Raw genomic sequence first — 12,624 nt, 5'->3', positions numbered from 1 at the left:
TTGTTCCACTATCATACCACCAGCCTCAACTAAATTTCAAGAGCTATGAAGATGGTGGATAAGCATCTTCGATATAAAACTCCTGATCCAGAGGAAACATCTTTCTAGCTTTAGAAACAACTTAGTAGAGTGACAGCACCAGTCTACATACCCTCATCAGACATTTCATGTCTAGAGTGACAGCACCAATCTAGATATCCCAATCAGACATTTCATGTCAACAACTATCCCTCCATGCCAACTAAAAAAAGCAACATTTCCTCCCTAAATTTCAAGTTCTAAGCAGAATATTTCAGCATCCAACCCACTGAGCTCCACAAGAAATGTCCAAGCATAAGAGCATTCACAACCTAGGCTGACAAAGCACTGGTGTCTGAATCAATAATTACTTTTCCAAAGCATTAGCAGTTGAATTCATGGCAGGATCGGATGCATGCTTCATACAAAATGGTAACAAAGAGATTCCACCTTGAGGACATAAAATATATTGGTATTCATATATAACGTCTTTTTTACAATGAGCTCAATTATAAGTAACTAACATAAAATAGAAGTTGCCAAAATGATAGTATGTAATGACAGTTCTAAAACCTGCCCCAAATAAATAAACAATTATCTTGATACTTTGAGATTGCTTGCAAATGTTGTCGCCTACCGACAAATGTCACCATAAAGAATAGTAACAAAATTTTGATGCCTTCTTTCAGCATATCTTTGATACTTGAAGGAGTTGCATTGTATCAGACTAAAAGTCTTCATCCATTTTAAAGATGAAGTTTTTCCCACCATCTTGAAGGCTCGACATAACAGATGCCTTCTGATAATCTCCTACCCTTCTCTCAAAAAAATTTGCTTTCCCTCTGCACAGTCAAACAAACAAAATAAGAACAAGGAAAACTGGAATACTGAGTCGAAAAATTATCATAAATACTTAATATGCCTACAAGAGGTCATAGTGCTTCAAGCATGTCAACAGTGCATTGGCTCAAAAGTCAAATTTGACAAGTGGAGAAAAACTTGTCTTCAATTTTCAAAATGTCCCCTAATTCACAAGTCACCATAACATTTAATATGACTGAACATTCTAATAACTCAGGCTTGTGCCAAGAACCACAATTTTTTGTACACATTGTTAGCTGATAGAAGTTACTCACAATTTATGCCAACCAGTCAAGGGATTAACTTCAGAGGGGCATCTAATAGGAGTATATACTAATTAGTCGAAAGTGAGAAATCTGTATTGCCTGAGGCAAAGTTGAGATGGAACACTCAGATAACTTTTCAATGTTCAACCATATGAAGATCTTTAAGGAGGTTATCAACAATACTCACTGCAAAGATATAAATTCCATCCAATCAAAGGGGTTTTCCACATTGTACTTTCTCTGACAACCTAAAGCAACCTGAAAATGGAAGGAAAGGAAATAAACGTTTTTTTTTTTCCTTCTCTCAATGACTAAAATAATATAATAATAAAGCAAATCGTTAATGCAGATATACCAAAAGACGGTCAGCAACAAACTTTATATACTGGCTCATAAGTGTCGAGTTCATGCCAATCAATGCACATGGGAGGGCATCACACACAAACTCAGTTTCAATTTCCACTGCTTCATCAATAATTTGCTCAACCTTTTGCCTTTGAAGTTGCTTCTGCAACAAGCTGTAGACCACCACTATATTTACACATTTCCAACAAAATGCTTTTGCATCATATAGGCAAGCCGAGATATAGGTAAATATATAATTCCTAATTCCAGCTAAGAAACAGATATGAAAAATACAAATTTAAAAAAGGAAATAAAAAAGGAGAAATTTTACCTATATAGAAGGCAAGCAAAGTCACAATGCAAGCCTTCATCTCTGGATATTAGCTCATTTGAGAATGTCAAACCTGGCATCAAGCCCCTTTTCTTAAGCCAGAAAATGGAACAGAAACTGAGAACAATAAATAAAAAATTGAAAATAAATAATTTTAATAAGCAATATGAACATCATCACAAAAAAGAATAAAAATTCCACATATTTCAGATAAATTAGCTAAGCCTCTTTGCACTAATATTAAACTAGAAAAGCCTCTTTGTTCTGATATTTAGTGAAGATTACCTTCCTGAGAAAAAGATTCCTTCAACACAAGCAAAAGCAACAAGTCTCTCTGCAAACAGCGAGGAACTACAAAAAGGAAATAAAGAAAGATTATTGACAGCAATAGCTCACAACATGAGGCTCAAGCACTACTTTCTGTGCAGTTACTTCCAAGTTGCAGGCAAGAATGCGGGATACTAGCACAACTCACAGAAATTTTTGCCCTAAAATAATAGATAGAAATAAAGGATCCATGTAACCTGAATGGATTGAGACTAATGCTTTCTTTGGGAAAAAAGTTAAGGGACAAAAGAAAATAAGAGGAATGAAAAGGGAAAGAAAAAAGTGAAGGAAAAAAATTCCACCTTTTGTTTCGGTGAGAAAGGAAAAGGGGAGGAAAGAAAATCAGTTTAAAGAGGGAAATTATATTTTTATCCTTGTAAGTTTTATTTTGAACGGAGCCTTTAAAGAGGCATAATGGTAATTAATATTTTATACATTTTCCTCCCATTTTCTCTTCAAATGGGGAGTGAAAATCTTTTATAAGCTCCACAGAATTTTTCCACTAAAAATTTTCCTTCCTTCCATTTTCTCTCTTCTTCCAAACGAGAAAAAAAAAAAAAGGAATATTCCATTATTTTCTTTCCTACCTATTTTTCCTCTCATTTTCCACCCTACCAAAACATAAGCTAAGACTTATTTGAGATGACTGATAAGCTAAAGTACCTATGAATCCAGTCCAATGCCCATTTTGCCTTCCTCGCCACACAAGGAATGCTTTCAATAGCATTAAACAACCTATGCTTCTCCCTTGAATCCTTGATGTACGTCTCTAAAAGCAAGCTGTACATCTCTGATGATAGGAAGAAAAAAAAATCCCTTAATCAGGTCCTGCATTGCATGATGATAATAGAAATCCACTAACATCACATATAAAGCTCTACCAGAATGAATATTCTCCATTGCAATTTGAAATCCATAGAATGCTCGGGCCTACAGTAAAGAGAAGAAAACAAATTCTTGTCATTAGATAATCAACTAGGAAAAAGAATGCTGATTGCACCAATCGATTCACCCTTAACAAGTCTTGTATCACAAAGAATCGTCTTAAATAAACATGAAGTAGTAACAAATAGTCAGAAACAGTATTGAGTGCTTGAACTTAGCAAATGATGAACAACTCAGAGTATACTCAACTCAACTCAACTAAGCCTTTATCCAAAAAATTTGGGGAACAACTCAGAGTATATTGAGATAAAATTAAAAGTATTGCAAATAAGCATAGTCTTAATAAATAAACAAATAAAAAATTAGGAGCTTAGACAACACATTCACCTCTGGAATTTGAACATCACTTAGAAATCTTGCCGCTAGGTTCTCCAAAACAATCCCATCAGATGCAGCAAAAAATGCCAATACGTGGCTGATAAAGTGTTTCTCTGGAACAGACAGAGCTTCCCATTGCTGCACATCCTGGGAGAGATCAACCTCTTCAGCTGTAAGTGAACTAACAAGTTATTTAAACAAATCAAGAGAAAATGCAGACGGCAGAAAGCCAACAAACACTGAATAAAGGAACAAATTGTTGAGTAACAATTGATAAAATATCACAAAAATTGCCCAAATTAATGTTCAAATTCCAGCTGTGAAATTAGAAACATAAGTCCAGCTTTAAAGTTATGTATATTAGGAATTATAAAATTAAATAAAGAGAGAAAGATAGGTCATTCAGCAATACCTCACAATTCAAAAGAAAAAGTTGAATCAAAATATGCTGTGAGGAAAAAATAAAAAGGAAAAAAAAACCTGGATTGTTTTATACTATAGTTGTCTAAACACCAATGCAGTACCGCTAGTCAACCCTCACTGCCAACAACAGATACAGAATCCCATTGCTTTGAATACATGAAAACATGAGACTTGCTAACTAATATCAGTAAGACTGTTATCATTTTGACTGCAGATGACCAATCTTTTTTTTTTTCCAGAAACTATAAATTCAATCCCCACAAAGCCACAGTAAATTCCAAGACAGCAATCACCTTACGTTCACCGGAGCAACCAATCTGACCACTGCAGCAGCCACAGATGATTTAACTCCATTTCTATGAAAGCCACTAAGGCTAACATACAACCACCACTTTGATCTTCAGAGCAACGACTAAAACTAATATGACCCATTGCTTCCAAACACAAGTCCCATTATCAGTGCCACAGTCATAGCATGCCATGTAATAAAAATTTTCAGCAGCTTATGGCACATTACAATTCTAAATGGCTTATAATAAGTGTGATAAAAATGGTGGCTGCACATAGGTTAACACATGGCATTATGATTGTCATTCCAACATTCCAGACACAAGCCATCACTCCTAATTGTTAGCCCTGTTTCAGGCCTAATTCCAAAAAATATCATTTCTAATAAGACCTCTTTTTTTTTTTTTCCAATGACTTGGGTCATACTGTCATCCAATAATCCAGGGCCTAGGTTCTGTGAATAAAGGCAAATCCAGTCATGTTGAATTGCCGCCTAGAATAACTGGAAGGTTTAACTTTGGCAGTTGACTGCTGAAGTGTATTGTGGCAGTGCCTAAATTCATCAATCTATGGTATGTATCTGCATCATGTGAATCAAGCTTGTGGCCGCAGATTGTGGCATCAATGTGAGCTATTACACCAGGAAAAAAAAAAAAAAAAAAAGTGGATATAAAATGCTCTCAATGCATCATCAATATGTACTTTGCTTACTTAATCATATTACCATACTAGGGAATAACAGTCACATTCAAGCATATCCTAAGATTGTCAAAGAAAAACACATTTCTATAACTAATGTTATCGTTGACTCCATAAAACTAATTCTAACTGGAATAGAATCCAAAAACACAATAGCATCTCTCAAATCACCCAAAAAAAAGTCCAGACAGCATCGATTGACTGAGTTTATATCACATCAATCAATCACGCCATATATTTTCGAATAGCTAACACCTCAATAGTAGCTACTTGTGCCTAACTGTTCCATTAAGCAAAAGACGTAAATTCAGATCTTTGCACTCTGCAATTTGAAAAACGAAGTAAAGAAAATTGCTTAAGGTCCTTCGATAAAGTAGTCGCTTTACATCATCCAAAATAGGGATTGGATATCATCTGAATATTCCTCTAGAAAGAATCGAGTAGAAACAGAGCATCGTAAACAAGTTAAGAACAATGAATCAAGTATCTATAAGAGAGAGATAAAAAGAGGCAAAATTTTGAAATTGAGACGAAAAATTTTCCAAAATTTAGAGACAGATGAAGGGGAAAATTCTCACAGCATCAAAGAAACCACTTTGACAAACAAAACCTCCTCTTTCCGTTAGACTAACAAGCTGTGCGCATAAGAATATTAAAGCATACCCAATTGAAAATACCCAGGAATAAAAAGAACCCAAAAAATCCAAATTAAAAAAGAATATAAAATAAAGGCACAAAACAGTACCATATGATAGCCTCCAAAAAAAGATACCAAAACAGAGAGATTAGAGAAAATTAGTACCGGTCCAAAAACTGGCCTCAGCCTTCTTGTACATCTCCCAAAGTTGCTTATATCTGATGGGAAACATACAAAATCTCTGGTTCTGTTCCTTTAGTATTGGCTCCTCTTGTTCTTCGTCTTCTCTGCATCTTTCTGTCTCTGTTCCATTTCTTAGAGAACCCATTTCGTTCTCTCTCTTTGAGCGGGTTGTATGGTATAATTCTGTATAGCTTTCGTGGAGAAGGAGAAAGAGAAACCCTACAAAAACCCTCCAGCAAAGAGACACCGACAGATTGGGTTGAGGTTGTTGATAGCGAATCAATCGCCAAAAAAATATGTGGGTATGATTAGTGGACGATTAATACCTTTTTGTTCGTTTGTTTGTTCAGCGCATGGGCTTTCCGATTCCCGGTGAGCAGTAGGTTCTGAATTTCTAGAGCAGCGGCGTCGTTTAGGAAGAAAAATTATTCAATGAAAATATAAAATGGTTTCATTATATAATTAATTATAGTGATCTTATCATAAGTAATAATTATAAAATTTAAATATTATTATAAAAATCAATTAACAACTTCCTGCAATCAGGGAGACTATTGTTTAATAATTTATTTTATTAACTTGTATTTCAATTTTAGTATTATGTCTTTTTTTATAAAATTAAGTTAAATAAAAAATATCAATAAATACTAAAAAATTTTATTTTTTTAAATAAATAAATAATATTACAAAACGTTATGGATGGTGAATTTGCATTTACTTGCACAGGATCCAATTTATTTGAAATTAATTGTATTTATACTCTTTCCTTCAAAAAAAATATATAAGAAAAACTTGCTTTTAGGCTTAAAATATATGATTTCCAAATTTTATTTATTAAATCATACATAATGAAAGGGATTATTTAATATTATTGGTATTTTCATTAATAATTATATAAAATTTACTTTTTAAATTTTATAAATGGTCACATTTTTATAAATGAAATATGCTATTTCAAAAATATTTTAATATTTTTTTGACATAATCTAAGCCTCGCAATCACTTTCTTAAAAAAATTATATTTTTCTTTTCTATCTTTTTATTTTTTTTAGTGGTCACCAATAAATATTTTTCATTGACGACAACTCTCTTCTTTTTTTTTTGTTATTTTTTTAATAATTTTTAAATTTGTGTCTATTTATAATAATTTTTGAATATAACTCCTTAAATTTATTATTATTAATAAATTTTTAATAAATAAATCCTCATATATGTTATTATTGATAGACATTGAGTTTTTTTTTTTTTTCTCTCCTCAAATGAAGTCATTTTACTTTTTTATTATTGAGATATTTCATTATTTTCTCTCCTCTAATGTTCTTAATATTGCTTTCATTCAATATAAAATTTAAATTTAAAGGTTATATGATAAGATTTAAAAAAAGACCTTGGAGTTAAGAATGGAGCGCGCTTATTGATCAATCTATATACGTTATTAACATTATTATATTTTTTAAATTCTTTATATTATTTTTGGTATGACTAGTTAGTTTCATTCATGTAAAAATATAATATTTTGATATGTACTTTTCTTTTATAGTATATTTCTAATTAATGTAATATTTTATCTAATATTATAAAAAAAGAAAATATTATATTTTCCTTCTAAGAACTCAATCTTACAAATAATTATTTGAAAAAATATATATTATAAATAATTAAGGACAGTATATGCTAAAAGAATCTTCATATTTCAAATGAAAATATAATATTTTAACTATGTTAATATTACATTGAAGCAATAAAATCATTTTAATAAATATTTTTTTTTAAAAGCATAAATATTTTGTTTCAGAATTTCTTCAAGACCCAAATCATTTTAGGAATTAAAAAACTTGCTTTTCTACCTAAATACATGAATGTGTATTTTCTTGAAACATTTTGGTGGTTGGGTATGGAACTCCAAATTCTTTTAAACATTATTATTAGTATATTAATTTTTTTAATAATATTTTATTGATATATTGTCATGACCCAACCTATTGGCCGAACCGGCACTAGGACCTGGGTCAGGCTAAAGCCCTCGAGGCCCGTAGTAAGCCTAACTATTTCTTAACCCAACTCTAAGGCCCATTGGGGCCCAATTTCAAAAATTCAATCGAACAGAGTCCGGCCATAAAATTGACCTTTTAATGGAGAGTTTTTGACTCTTCCGACCTGTAAACACAATATATAATCAATTGGGGAGCTCAGCTCACCCTTCACATACTCATAATAACATAAAGTCAAATTGGAGCTCAGCTCTCTCATCCAATCCAACATACATGCATATAATAAGTTTACAGGTCCAACATGGCAAATTCTATTACAGACCCAAATCAAATAAATATTTATAACACATGCGGAAATTCTAGGAGTTAACAGAATTATACAAATATTAATAAACGACCTGCAAAGAAAGAAGACAACAATAATAATAAAAAAATAATGAGTAAAATATCAATTTTAACCATAATATATAAATAATATAAATATAATAAAACTAATGCAATATAAGTGAAATATTAACAATATCATAATAATAATTTCATATCAAAAAATAATTTAACACTCATTTTAAACACAACACACTAATATATAATATATATATACATATATCTCAAAACTACCCAAATAAGCTCTAAAATTCAAAACTTGAGCCGCTCATACTTGCTAGGTAAGATATGTAATGAAATCAGTGGAACAAAAATTGTTTGATGTTCTGGGTTATGGAAAGCTCTCGAGGTGTAGATGGTGTTTGACACAAGACACGCGGATCGGCGAATTTGACCGGAAGTCGAAGCGGGTGTCTCTCTTGGGGAAAGGTGGGGGGTCGTGGGGAGGAGGAAGGAGAGAGAAAACGGAGAGAGAGAGAAGAGAGGAGTAAGAAAAGAAAAAAAGGCTGGTAGATGCAAATTTTGAATTTTTAATATATTTTTAGTTTTGCCACATAGTCTTTAAATTAATTTTTAAAAATCATCAAAATTTTATATTTTCAAAAAATCGAACCTGATTTCTAAAATCCAAAAAAATTTCAAATAATTTCAAAAAATTCAAATAAAATAAAATATTAATATTTACTCATAAAATAATAAATTTAAAAATTAGGGTTGTTACATATATACTAATTAATAAATATTCAATTAATATTAATATTTCTTATAAATTAATTTTATTATATTAACTCATAAATCATAAATAATTAAATATATCATTATAATATTTAATCAATTTATATAATTTTCTCTTAAATTTTAATTAATTTTAAAAAATCAGCCATTATCTAAAATCAACTATTAAAAAATATCAATAATAATTTTACATTATCTATAACAGCAGCTTAAATTTACATTTTTGCAGTTGATCAGTTTTTAAGTTGAACCCACCGAATTGATCCGAATTTCAAAGCCATGGGTAGAAATTCTATAAGTTTTTGGCTGCTTTTCCTGTTGATGAACTTTTCCGATGAATAAGATATCAACAAAAAATCATTATATTTAAATTTAATTAATAATTTTAATATTTAATTTTAATTAGAATTCATCATAAATTATTTATATTTATTTCAATTTTAATTATTTAAATATTAGTCAAAACCACATATTTTCATTTATTTTAATTATAAAATATATTTTTACTAATAATTTATATTTTAAAATTTTAATAATCTTATAAAAATTTGAATTCTGTTTATTTAAAATATAATATAAAAATATAAATATTATTATTATACAGTAAGTCAAACTAATTTGATGTCTAAGTCAAACTAATTTGCTATAGGCGACACCTGTGAGGCTGTGACATACGGAATGACGTTTTTCCTAACCCTCATTGTCCACTACATATTCCCCATAGATGCTTTCTAGGACGGCACTGGCTAACCAATTTTCCACAGAGTCATCTATTGTGTGAGACATGTCGAGCTCTCAATGCTTGGAGAATCCACCAACCCTGAACCCAAACTATGGGGTCGGTACAGTTAAGGAACTGGGTGGCCTCAAGACTTATGTCACTGGTCCTCCTGATTCCAAGCTTTCCATCCTTCTAGCTAACGACGCTTTTGGTAATGCCCCATCTCTATTTTCTTCACTAATCTTCTTGCATCTATTTCCATATGGTTTGCTTTCCTCAGGTTCAGAGCTTTATAGGTCACTATAAGGTCCAGTTATCTCTTAGTAGGGAAAGAAAGTTAATTTGGTGTCTTTAAGTACAGAGGAATGATTTTATTGTCTTCTAAAACATTTTGCAGGGTTTGAAGCACCAAATTTAAGGTATGTTTTTGAAATTTACAGTTTGTTGAACATGTAATATTTAAAACTTGCTTGATCCCTCAAAACAGTTCTATGCCAAATTCATGTGAGGGAAGATCGATGCACTATTACAACAAATTAATATCTCATCAAATTAGTTGTTGAATTTGTTTCGTTGTAAAGGAAGCTTGCAGACAAAGTTGCAGCAGCTGGATTCCTTGTAGTGGTTCCTGATTTTCTCTATGGAGATCCGGCTGAACCAAGTAATCCTCAATTTGATCTAGACACCTGGATGAAAAATCATGACACAGTGAGTACCTTGCTTCTATGCATTTTGATTTTAAGAGTTATACTATAATATATCTTACAAACATACATATATGTAACTTTAGTTAGGCCTTCTATTAAACTAACGTTTCTGAATGTATTTCCCTTGCAGGTTAAAGGATGTGAAGATGCCAAAAAAGTCATTGCTGCACTTAAAAGCAGAGGCATTTCTGCAATAGGGGCTGCAGGTTTTTGCTGGGGCGGTAAGTTATTTAAGTTCAGTGTCAACAGTGTTAGGAACGTTAAAACTGCCTTGAATCTGACGAATGATTCTTGTTCAGAAGACCCTTATATAGTTTACTAATTCATATTTGTCTTTGGTTACATTTGTTTTAGGAATGGTGGTAGTGAAACTAGCGAGTTGTGATGATATTCAGGCTGCAGTGATATTGCATCCTGGTCCGATTACAGTTGATGAAATCAAAGGCAAGTTATAGTCACGTTCAGGCCTTGCTCTTAAGTTCATTTAGTTGAAACAACTCTAATATTCTCATTGGTAATCGGAGGGCATCTCACAGGAATTTTTTTTTTTCAGCTGTTAACGTTCCAACTGCTATATTGGGTGCTGAATTTGATAGTATTTACTCAGCTGAAAAACTGAAACAGTTAGGAGAAATTTTAGCAACAAAAGACGAGGTAAAAAGCCCTCAATGTCAGCTTTGTATGTCAAACTTGGCAAATGAACTCAATCATAAAACAAGTTCCAGTGGATATAAATTAGTTAAATTTTTTTTTTCCTTGGTTTCATATGTTTTTCTCTAATTGATTTTAATATATACGTGTTTTGCAGATTCAGAGTTATGTAAAGATATTCCCTGGTGTTGCTCATGGATGGACAATGAAGTATAATGATGAGGATGATTCAGCTGTCAAGATTGCTGAAGAAGCTCATTTAGACATGTTGAATTGGTTCACTAAGCATGTCAAATGAGAATATGGGTTTCTATATATGAAGATTGAGAATTTTGAGTTTGGAAGGCCAGGCATTGAATTGGTATAAGAGAACTGGTTTAATAATATGCCTTCAATCACTAGACCAAGTCAGGTTAAACAATAATAAAATGTCTTTTGGACTAATATCACCATGTATTAACCTTCTCATACATGAATAAAGATGTGCTCTTTTTCCATTTACACTGATACAAGGAAAGGAAATATAGAGTTCAAAGTGAGTTCTTAGGGCTCATTTATTTGTGAAAAATTAGGTATTTTTATAACAAAACTAGAAAATGAAATTTTCACATTTGCAAGTTTTTCCAGCCAAGAATTAAAGAATCAGTTTTTCAAAATTTAATTAAGATTTGGAAATAATTTTCTTTATGAGAAAGATTTTATTTTATAATTATTTTTCAAATAGAAAATAATTATTATTTTTATAATTAAAATTATACTACTTTCTATATTTAAAATTTAATAATTATTTAAAAATATTTACTTACAATAATAAAAAGTTAATCATACCATTATAAAACAAATAAATAATACATATTAAAAAATTTTATAATAACTTAATTTTTAATTATATAATATTTTTTTTATTATTTGTAGGTAAACACATTTTCATATTTTTGATAAAAAAAATGAAAGTAAAATTTTTCTGGAGAATTGAGAATTAAAAATAAAAAATTATTTTACACAAGTAAAATGACACTTAATTATCTAACATGTAAAGACACTGCAATAAGATATATCTGTTGAAGATGGAGACATTTTTCTAAAAATATGTGTTAACAAAGTTGCATAAAGGGGAGGTTAATTTAACTTTTAATGAGTGATATTAATTTATATAATTTATAGGTATGATGCTTAAATAATCATTGTCATAAATTCTTTTATTATAATAAATTAAGTATATAATTTTATAATTATAATAAATAATGAGAAGATGATTTTTGTTTATATATTTTATAACCATAAACACAATGACATCACATAAAAAAAAAAATTAATATTTGGCAATACTATATTAATCAATTTTTATAATATTTATATATTTATAGATAGATATAAAGAGTGTTTAACTACTTAACCTATAAAAAATAACTTGTAAGCATTAAAAGTTTTTAAGAGTTATGTATTTAATTTAAGTATTTATAAGTGATAAATAAACAGTTGATATATTCGATAAAAAGTTGATTTATAAGTATATTTATTATTAAAATATTAAAAAATTATTAAATTATTTTTTTAAATAATAAATTATATTAACTTAATATTTTATTATAATATTATCAATATATATTTAAATTATATTATGATATAATTTAATTTTAAATTAAGTAAATAAATATTTTATAGGCAAATATTCTATTAAAATTAATAAAAAAAGAATTTTTAAATTTAGAAAAATTAATGTCAATAATTTATTTAAATTATTACAGAAAAATAAAATTTATAAAGTGGATATGATATTAAATACAATAAAGA

The 12,624-nt window shown here is 29.9% G+C and overlaps 2 protein-coding genes across 2 annotated transcripts; one reads left to right on the top strand and one right to left on the bottom strand.

Moving 5' to 3' along the window:
- Positions 1-471: 471 nt before the first annotated feature.
- LOC110640845 (ribonucleoside-diphosphate reductase small chain A) lies at positions 472-5,968 on the bottom strand. Its single transcript, XM_021792361.2, has 9 exons — positions 5,624-5,968; positions 3,421-3,581; positions 3,030-3,078; positions 2,812-2,938; positions 2,107-2,172; positions 1,822-1,938; positions 1,501-1,663; positions 1,333-1,403; positions 472-860 (listed from the first exon to the last, which is right to left on the bottom strand). Exons 1-9 carry the CDS (start codon positions 5,784-5,786, stop codon positions 746-748), a joined length of 1,032 nt encoding a protein of 343 aa, XP_021648053.2. The 5' UTR covers positions 5,787-5,968; the 3' UTR covers positions 472-745.
- Positions 5,969-9,476: 3,508 nt separating this feature from the next.
- LOC110640846 (endo-1,3;1,4-beta-D-glucanase) lies at positions 9,477-11,369 on the top strand. The gene is made up of 7 exons (XM_021792362.2): positions 9,477-9,683; positions 9,870-9,891; positions 10,054-10,180; positions 10,310-10,400; positions 10,534-10,623; positions 10,733-10,833; positions 10,988-11,369. Exons 1-7 carry the CDS (start codon positions 9,536-9,538, stop codon positions 11,126-11,128), a joined length of 720 nt encoding a protein of 239 aa, XP_021648054.2. The 5' UTR covers positions 9,477-9,535; the 3' UTR covers positions 11,129-11,369.
- Positions 11,370-12,624: the final 1,255 nt, after the last annotated feature.

The sequence above is a fragment of the Hevea brasiliensis genome, chromosome 4, assembly GCF_030052815.1.
Source record: "Hevea brasiliensis isolate MT/VB/25A 57/8 chromosome 4, ASM3005281v1, whole genome shotgun sequence".
NCBI classification, from domain to species: Eukaryota; Viridiplantae; Streptophyta; class Magnoliopsida; order Malpighiales; family Euphorbiaceae; genus Hevea; species Hevea brasiliensis.
The sequence above is the reverse complement of the archived record's forward strand: the minus strand, read 5'-3'. Positions and strand labels throughout refer to the sequence as shown.